We start from the raw sequence: 18,004 nt of genomic DNA on the forward strand, positions 1-18,004 counted from the left end.
TTATATTACAAATTATATTTTACAACAGATTTTGTCTTTGCACGATAATCTGCATAATAATGCCATATGATAATGCTAGGTGAATGCTACAAGAATATATCTGTATGCATAATCACGCCGTGATAAAGCTTACAAGTTCACGAAGTGTTCACGGAGATAAGAGAGAAATTTCATTACACAGAATATGAATCATGGACCATTAATACAGAACTCATCTTTTCACAGATCTTTTCACAACGCGAGTGAATAATTTTTTTGTACATAAATGAATTCTAGGAATTCCAGATCTGAGTTTCCTATTAAAGTCAATATTAAAATCATGCGTTGATACGATGTATTGCGTTAAACGGTCGTGTATAAATTACACACACAATTATGGATGAGCACGAGGATTTACATTGTATATCTTAGACATATAACGAGTGTGTGCATTGATGTCACAGGTTGCCACACGAGAGTATACGTGTGTATGTACGCGTGTGTGTGTGTGTGTGTGTGTGTGTGTGTGTGTATGTGTGTGCGCGCGCGAGAGTTCAAGCGGGTCTGGAGAAGCACCATGAGAGTGGGAGCGAGCTTTGGTCTGACTGTCTGGTTTTCAGTAAATTTGTTCGCCCGACCGCATTCGCAGATCACAAAGAAGGATCAGTCGGAGTCTATTAGTGGTACTGTTAAGTGACAGAAAGATACTTGAGATGATTTCGAGGAAGAAAATCATTCTAATGCTTCTTGTTTGTCTGTCGGGTGTGCTGTTGCTCGCGAACGCAACCAAAGTGTAAGCCGTATAATTAATTCGATTACTGATAAGGTAAAAGGAAAGAAAGGATTGAAAATATATAATGCCAGCGGTCGAAAAATAGACGTGTGATTTGCAACAATGACTATTTCTTGCAGACAAAGGAAAAAATTGTACACGAAGAAAAAATCGATGTCACTATCGATGTTACGATTGTTGTTATTGTTACGATTAAATTTTTGTTATTGACTAAATTTTTTAATCTGATTAAATTTTTTCAATTCAAGTATTTGTGTATTTAAATTTTGTGTGTGTGTGTGTGTGTGTGTGTGTGTGGGTGTGTGTACTTGAACTACACTTGAAACTAAATTTTTCAACATAATAAATTTTATTCAGTTAAGTATTTATTTAACTTAAATGTATAAAATATTTGAAGTTTAATATCACGATATAGTATAAAGTAATATTATAAACATAAAAGAATATGTATACATACACACACGCGTAAGCGCGCGCGCACACACACACTCGTGCGCGTGTAAATTAATTAATTTATATATATATATATATATCTTTTTTTTTTGTTTTTTTAATTTGTGGTTATGAAAGTATTACACGAAGTGCTTTACTTTCTATTTAAATTTTCATAGTTTAAATGACTTAAATGACTTTTAACAAATGCTCAAAATTGTCGTTTTTACGTGAAAGACAATGGAGAACGGTTCTTCCAATGATGTCAGATGTCGGTGGCTCTTATAATACATGCATGTATGTGTGTGTGTGTGTGTGTGTGTGTGTGTGTGTGTGTGTGTGTGTGTGTGTGTGTGTGTGTATATACCATAAATTCTGCAAAACTGCGCGTCGTTTTCATCATTATTTTTCCGCGTTTTAGAAAATACCACGAAACAAAAAAGAAAAAAAATAAAATACATCCTTTTACGTAAGCTGAATGTTTTGCGTGTTCGATAATAAAGAAACACGAAAATTCGCTCGATTACTGTTTTCAACCTTGCAAAATTTTATAGCTGCTTTCGAACTTATTAGTGCATAACGTTTAACCTTCGAATCCTCATAAACATGATCGATTGTTAACGAATTACGGAATAATATCGTAAATTATACTGAGGAGTGAAAAGTTCGATTTTCTTGTATGATGCAAAAATCGTCAGTGCTCTTTCTATCGAGACGAGTTGACAGTTTCAATAAAGGCCGCTTTAACGAAATGCTTGGACTATTGCTCGTTTTTCATGCTTGCGTGCGAGAGTCCTGTCTCATTTCGATGGTAAACAAGCATCGAATTCAATTCACACCTGTTCAAATACTGATATTCAAATTTAATTTTTGTCTTTTATTGGGCTCTTTCTAGTACGCGCATAATACACACATACGTACGCGTTTTATCATCATCGACTCATTCGCTTAAATATAGCTCGGTGCTTATTTTAAATATCTCAATTATCAATTAGTGATTTAAGTAAAACCAATCGAGTAGAGATTCATGAAAAATAATGCGTATGTTAGGAAACACTTCTGATGAACAAATTTTTATATCTAAATACTTTTAAGAAATTTTCATATTTTAAATTTACTCATATAGCACAGAACATTTTAGCAATGTTGCAGAAATGTTAAAATGTTATAATGTCACTACAATATTGCTGATATGTTCTGTGCTATATGGGAAATTAAAGATTAAAGAAATTTCTAAAATTTCTTTAGATTTTTCTTTAGTTTTCTTCAAAAATTATAAAATGAGAAATCTTAGAATCTTAGAGATATTAGAATATTTCAGAATTTACATTTTTATATTAAGAATTCTCAAACAGACTTTCTCAATATTTTTGAAAAATGTTTCGATTTTTATAAAAAAATTTTAGAAATTTTTAAATTGTTCTGTTTTTTTGTAAACACAATTTTTTACAATATTTTTATATTTACAGATTAAAAAATTCATTTTCACAATATTTTTTAAGTATAGATATCAAGCTTTGACTTTATGCCGAGAACGAAAAAAATTTAAGAAATTCTGATTTTGATTTTTTATCTATTTTTATCTAATATTTTATTCAATATGGTATCTATAGCTGTCACACAAAAGTGTAACGTGTGTGCAATATTTGCTTCATATAAAAATTTTAGTCTGTACAAAACAGGAATAGACCGGATTATATGAAAAGATAATATTAACTTTTAGAATTAAACTTAGGATATATAGCCCCGTTACTGACAGTGTCCCAAATACTGGCAGTCCAATCTTAAATACTTTCTTGAATATATAAATTATGTAGAGAATTATATTTAAATTGACTTAAATGCTTAAGGGGATACTAAAGTCGTCAATTTCATCGATTGAGCAGTGATTTATACACATATGATTTATGATACATATATACAATTTACGAAACATTAATATGTCACTACATATTATTAATTTATTACATCAATATCTCATGCACACCTACGGATAAATTTTCGTTTAAGTCTTTACATTAAGTGTCCAAGTCTAATTTAAAACATTCGATATTGTTTCTTCATGTAATTTTCGGATGACATCCGATTGCCCACATCGCTAATTAATTAATTTAATATAAAATATTCTGATTGACTGTTCCAAAAGAAGAGTTGTGCTGTAAGTGGCTGTATATTTGCAATACAGTTAAACGCGATGCTCCCGTAATCTATATATCTGGAGACTCGTAAGTACAAACTGTATCGAGCTTTTATATTAAGCAAATTGTCACGATTTGACAGATTTGAATATTGGTCTACTAAATGCCACATTCCGCCAGTCTAAGAAATGATAAAAAAGATTTGAATTGAAAATTATTTTTGTTTTCCGCATAAGGTCGATACTACAGACATATACCAATGTGTACTTTAAATATGGAATAGAATTTTCAATTCTATAAAAGTAATATTATGAAAAATTATTGCAAAATTATTTAGTTGGTAAAACAGGACGTCTTTAGGATTCTTTTCAGAATATCCTAAAGTTAGGCAAATTATCGACAATTTTTATTAAAGAATATTATTGAATTAGCTTTACAGAATTTTTTAAATCCATTTACACAATTGATTTTGGCGAACTGTCAAAATAGTTAATATGTACAAAATGAGATCATCCTGAAAGATGATTGTGTATACATTAGTTGAGTGAAAATTACAAAAGTGAGCAAATTCATTAGAGCTTGATCAATAAAATTATAAATATTCTAGTAAATTTACTCACTTTTGTAATTTTCATCAAGTTATTTAATATACAATCGATCCCCTGCTCTAGGGACAATGTATAAAGAACAGTATTATACCATTGAAACTATAAAGATCAGAAACGAAAAATAAAAAATTATTGATTAAAATTTATAAATACAAATCCAGATGCAGAGCGATAAAGAAAAACAGTATTGTGTTTAGTAGCAAGTACCGGATTTTGCGTTAGTTGTTGAAATGGAAGAGCAAGAACAGAGATGATGTAGGTCTATGCAACTCATGAGTTTCTAGTGTCAGTTAATGTCACCGTGGCGCTGGCAACGTTCAGTTCTATCAATATATACAGGTTCTCTTATAATTAATGATAAAATTCGCATATAAGTAGAATGGACCAAACTTAGTTCTATACCCTTTGCGATTATCGCAATAGTTAACGAGTTATAAGTTAATAAAGATAGCCGAATTATTCCGACCCTCCTCCAAATCCAAGCGCGCGATCGAAATTGCCAGGTGCGCGGGAAGTCGTTTACTAGCGGCTATGGCATTAGCGTTCAGTCCGCATTCTGAATGTACTTTTGTACGTATTTGTAGGCGCGCAATATTATTTAATGTTAAGTAATATTCTAGTTAATATAACATAATATTAAATCATTTAAATTAAGATTATATTAAATAATATTTCTAAAATATTAATGCAAATATGTACTTTTCTTAAAATGGAATAAAGTTTACGTGCAAAATAGAGTATGTAAAATTTTATACCACTAAAAAAAATATTTTAAATGTCATTTATTATTAATAATTTCATAATTTAAAAAAATGTTTATTGTTTGTTTTTACAACGCAAAATATAAAGAAAAGGACAGCTAATTTATTTACCAACAAATTAATTAATCTTGTAAATTACATAAATGTTATGGATTTATTCTTCTGCGAAGTATAACACAGACTCTTCGACTACACTTAGTCTTCATCAGTTTTACATGAATTATTCTGATTACAGATATTATTTTACACGCATAATTGAATAGCAATTTTGAACTGCATATACATACATATATACATATACATATATATATATATATATATATATATCGTACGTGCCAAACGCACGAGCACAACACTTAATTTTAGTACTTCAAAAGACGTTAAAATGGTTCAAAAGATCAAAATTTTCCATAACATTTTTCGGTCGGAGGCGAGAATTCCATTAAGTCAAGGTATTACGTTAAAAAATAAAATCAATAAATTTCAATAGAAATAATAACTGATCTCTCCTAAACATTTTAAAGTAATTAATATAATCTCGGAAAGAATTAAACTGATAAAATAGTATTGTCAGGAATGTCTCTGTACGTTGTAACTGTGTCCCGAGGATGACTGACGACACAAAATTTTATTAGTTAATTTTTATATAATTTACAAAATCAATTAATTTGATCGTAAATTGACTGTCTTCCTTTATATTTGAAAATAAATTCTGTATTCATGACATAAACCTGAATCTGAATTCTTTTTGAACTCTCCGTGCTACCCGGGTAAGTTAGAAGATATCTTGATATCTTCTATTAACGAGATATTTGGCGAGGATATATGTTGTAAATTCAAGTAACGTAGAGAAAGCCGCGAGATAAGAACTTAATAGAACAGTCGGCAGTGTTCTTTTGTGGATTCTTCATAAATGAAATACGCACGTTCGGGAGAATACTTAATTATTTTTTGCAAGATGTTATAACAGCTACTTATTTCACGTAAATCGATATAATTATGAAAAAATGTTTATGGGTATTTTGAAATTTAACAGCGGGTAAACTTCTGAGATTAAAAAATTGTAAGATACATGAGTTAAATAGGACCTACCTAATTTATTTGTATATTATTATAGGGCCTACCTTATTTGTTTATTATTACATTATTTATCAAGTGATATGATTATATTAGTAAAATAAAATGTATTGCACAATAACTAAACAATTGCAACAAGGAATTATTAAAAAGAAAAAGGTCTAACGTACAAAATGCTATGCAGAACAAAATAAGAATATTTTTATTAAATATTTATTTAATAAAACTAACATTTAATTAAGTTATTTTAGAAAATTAATTTTGAACAAGTATTTATTAATAATTATATATTTAAAAACATAAATTATATTTCAAGCAATACATAACGATATTTGACTAATAAGTTATATTATATATACTTATATGTATGTGTACACACACACACACACACACACATCATAATATATATAACTTTATTAGTCAAATATCGTTATGTATCGCTTGAAATATAATCGTGTATCATATAAGTATTATATAAAAATAAGAATTATATAAAATTATATGAAATAAATTTTATAAAATAAGAAATATTATATTGTGTTTCCAAAAATAATTATTTTGCTACGCAGGATGGGATGTGAAACTAAACAGAGTTTTTAAGTGTTCTTTTAAAAGTTTTTTAAAATAAAGTTATAAAAATAAAATAAATTAAGTAGCCTTACTCAGTCCAGATATCTTATATATAATTAATTGATATTGCAACAGAAATGTGAATTTCCAATTGTCATGTGCATACTAGCGGAGGATTAGTTTCAGTATACGATTATCTATACCTCTCTGGTGTCATCTTTGTAAACGCGTCACCCACATCGATACAAAAGAGATAATGAATATACATTAGAGACAACACGCGCGAAGAAACGAGGTCTAGAATAATAATTCGAGCCGTTTTTTCAAAACTAAGCGTATCGCTACTATTAATGACGTACGTTATAATTTTAGTTGCATATCAGTTTCATGAAACTTGCGCTTCCTATCAGCATCAATTTATAAGGTTTGTTATAAAAGAGATTCTAAGAAAAGGATAATTATCTCTTCTAGTTTTTTTTTTTAATTTAATTCGATTTTGATTTGAGAAATATCTTATTCGCCACAATTTGGAGACGTTTAAAGTTAAAATTAACAAAGTTAAAATAAATAAGAGAAATAAGGAAATTATTCTGTTCAAAATTAATCCCATATATGTTTTAACCGAGGGGGAATTCACAACCCAAAATTTTGTACACCAATGCCGATTTTTGGCATTGCTGTAAAACACTGCCGACATTTTTGTACACTGCCGACAATGCTTATTGTTAGTCAATGCCTACAATGCCGTCAATTCTATATTAAAATTAAGGCAATGCCATGCAATTATGAATACTACTGCGTGCCCATTATCATACGCCAATTCCTGCACAAGAATTCTAAAGCTTTCCCGAAGTATTCTACACAATTATACAAAAAACTTCCAAAAATTTTATTTACGAACTGTATCTATACATTTTAATGTAATTGCACATTATTATGTGCTGTCTTATGCATATAACTTCAAACAATGGAACACTAAAAATAATAATAAAAATAATCAAAATAATGACCTTGATATTGTATTTGTTTGTAATCAAAATAAATTTTAAACATTCTTCTTTAAAAATTCTATACATTTTACTGTAATTGCACATTATTATGTGATGTCTTATGCATAGGTATACCTAACTTCAAACAATAGAATACTAAAAATAACAATGTCTGTTAAGTTAGCACCCCCACCACAAAAAATCGAAACGCCACTTATGCCAAAATTAAGTGCTTTTTATGTGCTAATTATGTACCCTATTTGAAATTTTTGTGCTCGAGCGGTTTAGCAGGAAAATGAGATTGAAGGTGGGGGTGCCAGCTTAACGTTAAGCCAGCACCAACTCATATAAATAATTAATAAAATAAAAAAATAAATACATTAGAATTAAGTGCTTTTTATGTGCTTTCCAACGATATATAAATAAATGTTCGTACTCAATCTCTTCGACCAGAAAATCGTCCCGAAAGTACGAATACACATTAACGGTACAGTACCAGAGTAAAGTACCAGAAAGAAAGCAATTCTGAAACTGATTATAGGCTTAAAATATTCTCCTATTTATGTGCTTTCGAAATATGCAAGACCAGATTTTTGTGCTCAACCACGTGATCGAAAAACCGACCCTGAAGTGAGCACCCCACCGTTCAGGTACAAGAGTAAACTACCAGAAAGAAAGCAATTATGAAATTGATTATAGGCTTAAAATATTCTTTTATTTATGTACTTTCGGAATATGCAAGAAAAAATTTTTGTGCTCAACCGCATGATCGAAAAACCGACTCTGAAGTGAGCTCACCACTCCCCAACCACTGACGACAATGCCGTCAATATTATAGGTCACTGCTTACTTTTTTCGGCAGTCCACTGCCGAAATTTTGTACACCAATGCCGGCTGTGAATTTCCCCTCGGTTTTAACTCTCAAAAGAAAGTGCAAATTAACTTTAACAAAGTTCGTGATTAAATATTGAATTCCAGCAAATGGAAATGGATTTAAAATATTTAAAATGGATAGAGATGGATTCAAAAAATCAAGAATTTGGATTCGGCAATGACCACATAAATCTATTTCTATTTAATTAAAGTTTAGGGATTTTTCAAAATCATTTTAATTCATAAAGTGAAATTGAAGTTTGAAGTGAGATTTCTATTTTGTTCAATCCAAAAGAGTTATGCGGCCCATGTAATCCATTTTAATTCATGAGACGGGATTGAAATAAAGTGATTTTTATTTTTTCAAACTAAAAGGAGTTTTCGTGGCTCATTCATGACATAGGATTGAAATTACTTAATTGCTGTCTTTTAAATCCAAAATGTATTCAATGAATTAAAATGGATTATAAATTTTCAATGGATTATACATTTTCGTTTACTGGAATATTTATTATATCACATGAAAGTTGCAAATTAAGCAAAAAGTAAAATTATCAAGTAAATATCAATTAATAGGAACATAACATCAATGTTATAATATCATGCTTACTAGGAAAGGGACGGAAGTGTCCTCCTCCAATTTTGACGAGCCTTTAATACGTTGTAGTACAAATAAAAATAAGAGACACATATTTTTTTATACGTGCCCTAACGCACTTTTAGAGGGTGAAACATTTCTTTGAAGAAAATCAGTCTTCTTCTTTCGAATTTAAGATATTAACTTTACATTTATTTGATATTATTATCACATTAATTTAAGATTTACTTAAATATCAATCATTTATTTAAATACAGAATCGGAAAAACATTTATTTTACGTTTATTTAATGTTACGTTAATTTAATATTTACTTAACATTAATTACTTATTCAAAATAATGATTTGAAGAAATAGCTTCTAATATTTATTCAACATTAATATAATATTTAATTTATGTTAATTATTAGTTAAGGAAACCGTTCGTTTAACATTTATTTAAAATTAATTAAAACTTTTATTTAACAATAATTATTCCTATGAAATAATGATTTTAAAAAATGCCTTTTAATACTTATTTAAAATTAATTTTATATTTATTTTATATTTATAATTTGTTAGGGAATTTGAAAAAAATTATTTATTCCATGTTAACTTTAGTTTCTGCAAAACTTAATATTTATTTAGTTTTGCAGAAATCTGAAATTATCTCGCTATTAATTTTAATATTTATTAAAATTAATAGAGATCACGTTTTTTTGCTAAAATATGTGAAGTTATTTATCAATTGTCTCAATATTAAAACTCCATAATCAAGAGAAGATACAATTTAGATGCAAAAGCATTATAAGTGCTTATAATGAATTCTACGATTTGGTAAATTAGTTCCTTTTCTTAACGAAGTTTTTTAACTGACTATATAATTAACTTAGTTACGTTTAAAGTTTCATAAACCAAAGACTATTTTAGTTAAGGATAAATTAACTTAAATTTAAATTATTACAATTATACATCATAATTTTTATAATGAACTTTATTTTGAACGGTTAAAATTAGAAACAATTATAGTGTGAAAAATGCTATAAATTTTATATTTTTTATAATGAACGTATTAATAAATTTTTAATTTTATATATTGTAAAATAGTACAGAAACATAGTATTTAACAAATAAAAACTCAATACTTATGTTTATTGCAGATCCGGTAATTGCCCATCATTTGGCACTTCCATGACACAAACGGAACTTTTGCAAGAACTGGCGAACGAATGTCGTTACGATAAGATGGTACGGCCTCCTGGAGTAATTAATGAGACGGATCCGATTAGAATTTACACCAGAGCTTTTATCTACACGATAAAGTCCAACATGGCCAAAACTCTGGTATCTTCACAATTTTATATAATACTTTATACTTAGCTATGTCTTACAGATAGTGCATAGTACATAAGCTTCGTCGAAGAACGTTAATAAAAAGGAAATAAGTGATATATTGTAGCAATTTGAGGTGCAGTTAATGCTGCAGTTTCGATATCTGGATAAACGGCTGAAATTTGCGGATATTGCTCCTTATTTGACTCAAATATATGGCGGTCAAAATGCTCACGAGCTGATTTGGACGCCTACTGTATACGTCGCTAACGAGCGTACTTCAGTGGTAATGGGGAGTGGCGTCAAAGATCTGCTGATTTCTATCAGTTCTTACGGCATGGTCATATTAAACACTAGGTATTTGATTTAATCTCATACATTAAGAGATGTACTCGAACAAATTTTTTTATTCTAATTTTCTTTTTATTCTACTTCTCATACGGTAAAGGGCTTTGCAGCTATCCCAGTGAGAAATGGTACATGGTACATACGTCAACTTGATGTCGATTTGATGTATGTATGTACCATTTCTCACTGGGATAGCTGCAAAGCCCTTTACCGTATGAAAAGTAGAATAAAAAGAAAATTAGAATAAAAAATTTGATTCTAATTGATCGATCCTCACATCGATTTCGATACACAGGTGGTCACAGTTTCGATCATCATCGATATCGAATCGATGTCAATTCCACCAAATATTTTTCATTCTACCCATCAGGAAATAATAATGAAATTGACATTAATTCGACGTCGAAGTAATAAATATTCTAGATAACGAGATGACGTTATTTGTCGTCAAAAATGACGTCAAAATATCGACAAATAACGTTAACTTACTCTCAGGTATATTTTTCTAATCACGGTTAAATTAATCAATGGTTAAATTAAGTTAGCAGAGTGTACGGTCAGCGGAAAGAAGGTTGCAGCACTTTTTTTTCGATGAATTTCGGAACTTACTCATAGAGCGGATGGATGAAAGTGATTTTATTAGGTCCATAAGTATAAGACACAACTGCTCGGTGATCAGATTGCATTTCGAAAAAAGTGTTACAATATTTTATTATGATATCTCTAAAAAAACTCATTTTACCTTAACTACAACAGTTATAGCAATATTTTGCAAAGTTTTTGCAAAATGTTGCAATGAAATATTTTCCCCATGTTTTCGCAATCTTACTGCGCTGTATTAATTTGTGTATAAATTTTCGAAATAAATTGCCAACACAGATCTATTAAGTTAGTTTATTTAAATTTCAGATTGGAAGCCACCCTCAACTGTGGTCTTCGATTAGAGAAGTTCCCATTTGACGTGCAAGAGTGTCCGCTGGTATTCGAAAGCTGTAAGTTACCATTGTTATATTATTGATTGCTTTTACTTTTATTAGAGGGTACATCATTATTAAGTACGAAACAATCTATTTTTAAGTACTGCTAAATGAGTTGCACTTTATTTTTTAGAATGTTAATTAAACAAATCGGCCAAATTAAAATTCGAATTTTATAAACTTTTTAAGGCATTTTTAAAAAGATTTTTTTAATATAACGGCTGAAGATATTATTTTATCATATTAATTTTTTTCATAAAAAAAAGTAAAGTATAGAGTTGAAAACTCTACACTATATCTTTCTACATAAAAACTATTGAAAAGTTTTTTGAATAATTCTTTAAATGTTTTTATTATAATAAGTCAAAGTCGAAGTCAACTTTTTCGAAAATACATATTTAATTGACGCAGGAGATTTAGTTAAAATTATCCATCTGAAACAGTTCAAAAAGACGTCCCTAATAGCACAAAACGTCCTCAAAATGATCCTGAATCCGTCCTGAACGTGAATGGGATGGGTACGGGTTTAAGGTGTTATAAAGTCCCATGGATGTCCTTAGAAGGTTTGCCATGTGGATTATAAACACATCAAACACGTATGATTTTAATAACCCCTATGATTTTTTCATCTGCTGAGTTATTCCGTTTAGCTAGCATCTTTTCTCGTAGGGCACAGAACTAAAAACACTTTTATTATACAATTTACTTTCAAGCTATCGATTAAGACTACTCAGAACTTGATCGATTCAGCCGTTATTGCAATGAGATCCAATAATCTCAGATGCTCAGAAGTCGCCGCCGCATAAAGAGACGCGGTTTCTTCGCGCTGAACATTCACTTAGCGCGAAACACTACTGCGTCTCTTGATTTGTGTGATAATATGCTCAAGTTTAAAAACAACGAGGAAGTATGTATAATTAAGTGTTAAACCTTGAAAAAGTTTTGAAGTGCTTAGAAGTAAAAATACCTTACAATAACAATTATTAACTATCGTATATTAGCATATTAACGCCACTAAAAAAGGGGGACTATAAAACGAATAATTCCATAAACAATCGTTAGAATTCGTTCCAAATAACGAAGATAATAGAGATAGTCGTTATATCTACAATAGCTATAATACTCTCTTCTCTTTTAGTAATATACATAACAAATATTATAAATATTAGGTTAAAAATAACGACCAATATAATTACGTGTAAGCAAAACCTTAATTCTTATATATGAACTTAATCTTGAACGTTACTACAATTGTTAATTTGACTGACAATAATTCAATAAAATTAACAATGTAGACGTTTCGGTTCGGATTATTTTCAGTAGTATATAAGTTATTAACAATTATAGTGATAATTACAATTTTTTAAATGAGCGTATGATCGATTAATAATGATTATTACGAGAGAGAGAGAGAGAGAGAGAGAGAGAGAGAGAGAGAGAGAGACAGAGACAGAGACAGAGTATTGTACGTGAAGGTATGCTGTACATCTCAATCGTTAAGATGAAAAATAATAAAGCATAAGCAATGCTATTGGTGGTTCGAAACAATACTGTATACTTTTTATTCTTCGACTGCTATGAGTACGAGGAACGTAGCTAACTTAACGGTTGTATAATTGTTCTCTAGCTTTTGTCGATTTTAATTATAATATATAATAAGTAAATTTTATAAAACACTATCAATGAAAGCAGTAAAAAAATCCATAAACAGTAAAAACAAATGATAAAAATGTTAATGTTGAATTAATTTAAGCTTTAAAAATGCAATTTTCTTTCTGAGGGACTCACAATGTGAACGAAATGGTATTAGATTGGGATGAAAATCCGATTGTTATAGCGGATAATTTATATCTGACGGAGTACAAACTTATGGACAAGTGGGTCAATCGCTCCTACACTTCAACGCAACAGCATTATGGACATTTTGGTAAAATTCAATTAATTTAACACTTGATCTAATACAGAAATAAATAAGTATGCCATTGAATGGTCACTAAAACTATGGTATAACGATTGCAGCCGGTAATTTCAGCTCAATAAGTATTACGTTTAAACTGGCCCGTGAAATGGGATTCTTCATGATGGACTATTACGTACCGTCTATATTGATTGTGGTGATTTCGTGGGTGTCCTTTTGGTTACATGTAGATGCGAGTGCGCCGCGGATAGTTTTAGGTAAAATATATTTGCAAGCTCACTAACGTTAAATAATATCCATATAGCACATAACATAACGGTAATATCACAACATTTTTTTTAATAGCAATATTACAATGAAATACAGAATTAATATTACAAAGGTATCACAGTAATATAAAATGTTTGCCAAAATAAATCACAATAATATAATTGTGACATCACAATTGTATAATATTACTGTAATATTTATATAATATTATGAGGAAAATTATTTTAATATTTTCATATTACAAATATGTTGCAGTTGTTTTATTATATATAATTTTATACATATTTCAAAGCCCAATTTTTAGAGGGACGCATTTTCAAAAGGTATAATATTATTTAATTAAAACATACCTGAGGAGTCTCGTAAAACTGTACATTTTACTTTATCTTATGTAGTTATTTAATTATAAGAAATATAATACCACCGTGTTTATCTGTTGGCGATATTATGTATCACATTGTTATATTGTAATATTGTACAGTACAATAATATTTCAAAATCATATGTTGCACTACAATATAATAAAAATATTATACAAGTTTACATTGTGACATATAAGTGACGTTATACATGTTATAATATCTTATTGTCAATAATATAACTGCAATATTACATCAATATATTGCAAGATGATATAATATTTCTGTAAGATTTCTATATTTCATTGTAATTTTATAATGGTTACGTTTCGAAATTCACTGTCTGAAAAGCTATCTACTGAAAAGCTATAATACACGTAAGGTGATCTATAACTTTTTAGTACTTTTTAGTACAATGTATATTAGAACGAAACCAATAACTGCAATATTGTAATATTATTGTGATGACCGACATGTTACATGTTGTGTGAATAATACATATATTGTATATTGTGTGTTATACACACACACACACACACACACACACACACTCTCACACACACACACACACACACACACACACACACATACACACACACACATACATATATACATACATATATCATCACACGAAATTTATGCTTTCAGGAACAAATACTATCTTAGCGTTTATGACACTCGCATCGAAAGTTGAAAATTCGTTACCGAAGGTCTCTTATATAAAAGCGAGCGAAATTTGGTTCTTAGGCTGCACAATATTTTTGTTCGCAGCAATGGTTGAGTTTGCCTTCGTTAATACCATATACAGAAGAAAGTATGCAACTTTTTCATTAAAATTTTAATGCTTACTACTTTCGTTTATTAGCCAAAATAAATTATTTAAAAATACGTGTAATGTATCATACTTGTGCAGGAAAAATGTGCCGTTGAAGAAAGTCAACAGCAAATACATTCTCAAGTCAACTCTGACGCCACGATTAGCAAGAAAGCAATTTCAGAAGAATACAACGGGTTTGGAACGATCGCGATCATGGTCATCATTAGACAACGCGAATACGAGCAACGAGCAGGACTTTACATGCCAGAATTATCTCACTGTACACGTAAGTTATTAATTGTCAATGCTATTTGTAATATCATAAATTATATTGAAAAATATTCTTTTTAAGAAAAAAACATGTAGCTTAATTTTAGATAAAGAATCAAATTTCAATTATCTTAAACAAAACTTATTTTATTTATTTTATTTTTACATTTATCACGCAATATCCTAAACTATGTGTGCGCGTATGTATACATTATGTAGAATGAGGAAAACATTGCACACTCAGCGTGATTGTCACACCGTGAGAATAACGTGACTTCGCGAATTGTTATCTGGGATAATAAAATTCTATATACGAATTTGAAAAAATTCTACAAAAATCTACATAAAAATGAATGTTAGAATTTAAACACTTTTGTTATTTTTTGTAGTTTTTTGTGCGTTCTTTCTACTAATTTTTCAGTGAAACTACGTCAAACTACAATTAACATCTAGGTAAAAAAACTACACGTCAAATACATACTTCGATTTTTTTTCTAGAAAACACTCAATTCATTACCGTCCAATATGTACTTAATCCTAGCTCCACACACATGTTTTTGGTTACCTTCCTCCTCATCTGGATTTATGATGTAGTTTTAAAAAAAAATTATGTTATAAAAATTTGCAAAAAATAAATAATTTAAATAAAAAATCTCTAATTTTTAAATTTTAAATTAAAGCAAAAAATCTTTGGACTAATAAAAAAATAATAGAAACGCAAGAATAGAAGGCCCTGTCAGTCACAGCGACCCTTCCCAAACCCAACAGTAATATTTTCTAAATAAGTAGATGCTTTGCCTATTTTAAATTTTGTTGCTAAATAAATTTTAAAAAAATTTTAGATTTTTATTATTCTTTAAAAATATTATAGATTTTCATGAAGTACTACTTTCGCCGATTTCTTGATTTGAAAATATTGTAATTTATTATGCCATTACCTAGATACTTCTTCAAAAAAATATTTCTATGAAGAAATAAAAATTTCAACAAATTTTATTTTTTTAGTCTAATTTTGTACTTATTTATTAAAATTTTTTCCTCCCCCCTCTCCCCATAATACCATTTTCATCTCTATTAAAAGAAATACATAACTGTAACAAAAATAACAAAGTAGCGTGTAACTTTCTAATCCTAATCACATTTCAACACACACAATACACGCGCGCGCGCGCGTGCGTGACTATGACTTGATAGGTCATAATATTCTGAATTGAATTTTGCTCCAGATTTATAGAACTATCGTGCTTTTCATCGTTTTCCAGAGTTTTCCGAGCACGATCAACATTCCATCAGTAAGAGTAGAGGAAGATAAGGATCCGGATCATTCCGTTGGTAGTATCACAACCATTGATAGCACGCCACCAACTAAACCATTTCCACGCAGAGCAACTCTGGCCAAGTTACAAAATTTCACGACAATGACACCTCAGGAGATCGCTCAATGGATTGATAAACGCAGCAGGATAGTATTTCCTGTATCATTCATTATATTCAACATTTTCTACTGGTCTTTTATATGGATCTGAAATTGCGCTGCAATGAACCTTCCTATTTTTAATTCATTCTAATGAAAATTTCTTTTAGAATTCTTCATATAATTTTTTTTTTAGAGTTTCTATGAATAAATGACAAATATTGTAAGAATATATATTCTCATCAATCGAACATTAAAAAGGGTTCGTATAAACATGAGTTTAGAAACATTTTGTTTGTAAAATATGAAGAATTTTATTGTAAAATAGTAGAATATCTTGAAAACGAAGAAATTAATTTTATCTTGAAATATGCCAGAATAAAATATAAAATATCTTGTAAATTATTTATTTTTGTAGTTATTTACTTTAGTAATACTTTTATATGAACAATATTTAGACGAATCATATTATATAAAATAATTATGTAATTCTATTTAATAAATGGAACTTTTCCAGCAGACACAGAAATATAATTGCTATATTACTATATAAAACAAAATACATCAGGTATAATAATATAATACGTTACATCCATGTTAGTAGTAATTTCATATTTTTAGGAGTAATTTGATATTATGACATAAACATAACATAAAATTAAAATTTTATATAGCTGTTACATAGTAATGTTGTAAATATTACATAGTATTATCTCATACAGAAAGATTATAGAGCGTTTAGTGAGCGGTTAGTGCTATTGGATACACCCAAACTAGGCTAAAAACTGTATAAGTTAGAAATTTCCTTCATCAAACTCATTCGATCGCTACACGTCTTTCTGAGGCCTACGAGTTTAAAATATGCTTACTGAGTTAGAGCGTACATCCTTTTTGATGATGCGTGAATAGGATAGGGATCATAAGATGATCGTAGATCTTATGTATAAGGGACAGCTCTTCAATCAAACTTTTAGAAATGAGCTAGGACAATGGTAATCTAAATTGACTATCATTCGTACTGTATAAATGTTTTGAAAAAGCAGGTTCTGTTAAAGATAGACCTATAAGCAACAAATCTTGATAAAATATTAAATGTTTCGCAAACTCTTATCGAAGATCTATATAATTCAATTTGCAAAGTTGCACAACAACATGACATCGTTCATATATCATATGTCTAGTATTCTATAAAAGTTGTAAGTAAAAATACCCGACAACGATACTCGCCGTTTGCTTTCTCACGCGTTAAACGCAGTTATCAATTGATAACTTATGCACTAGCGCGTAGTACAAATGTATGTGCGATATACACAAAAAAAGAAGATGAAAATGGGGAGGGTATGAAAAATCGCTCTGGACGTTACAATATACAGTCTCCCTATTTTAGCGATACATCTCTGTGTCGCTAACTCAACCTACAAGTCCTTTATCACACCATAAGTGCTGTAGTTGATTAAAAGTAGGGATCGAGAATTTGCAATTAATTATACACCTAATACAATC

General features: G+C 29.4%; 1 protein-coding gene across 5 annotated transcripts; it reads left to right on the plus strand.

Moving 5' to 3' along the window:
- The first annotated feature begins 497 nt into the window (after positions 1-497).
- LOC105193057 (pH-sensitive chloride channel 2) lies at positions 498-17,022 on the plus strand. 5 transcript variants are annotated; one of them, XM_026139809.2, is made up of 9 exons: positions 498-772; positions 9,957-10,140; positions 10,271-10,485; positions 11,386-11,468; positions 13,234-13,380; positions 13,473-13,628; positions 14,649-14,814; positions 14,914-15,103; positions 16,350-17,022. In XM_026139809.2, the coding sequence occupies exons 1-9, from the start codon at positions 693-695 to the stop codon at positions 16,611-16,613; spliced, it is 1,485 nt and encodes a 494-aa protein (XP_025995594.1). In that variant the 5' UTR covers positions 498-692; the 3' UTR covers positions 16,614-17,022. The 5 variants fall into 5 exon arrangements, with proteins under 5 accessions (XP_025995594.1, XP_039306906.1, XP_039306907.1 ...); XM_039450972.1 differs by having other exon boundaries at positions 500-772; positions 10,256-10,485; positions 13,291-13,380; XM_039450973.1 differs by having other exon boundaries at positions 508-805; positions 10,256-10,485.
- Positions 17,023-18,004: the final 982 nt, after the last annotated feature.

Source organism: Solenopsis invicta, chromosome 6, assembly GCF_016802725.1.
Source record: "Solenopsis invicta isolate M01_SB chromosome 6, UNIL_Sinv_3.0, whole genome shotgun sequence".
In the NCBI taxonomy this organism is placed as follows: Eukaryota; Metazoa; Arthropoda; class Insecta; order Hymenoptera; family Formicidae; genus Solenopsis; species Solenopsis invicta.

Excerpts from the sequence above, each read along its gene's own strand:
- LOC105193057 (XM_026139808.2), top strand. The coding sequence starts at position 693 with ATGATTTCGAGGAAGAAAATCATTCTAATGCTTCTTGTTTGTCTGTCG. Across the intron at positions 10,141-10,255 it reads CCAACATGGCCAAAACTCTG|CAATTTGAGGTGCAGTTAAT; the intron begins GTATCTTCACAA and ends GATATATTGTAG. Across the intron at positions 13,381-13,472 it reads ACAGCATTATGGACATTTTG|CCGGTAATTTCAGCTCAATA; the intron begins GTAAAATTCAAT and ends TAACGATTGCAG.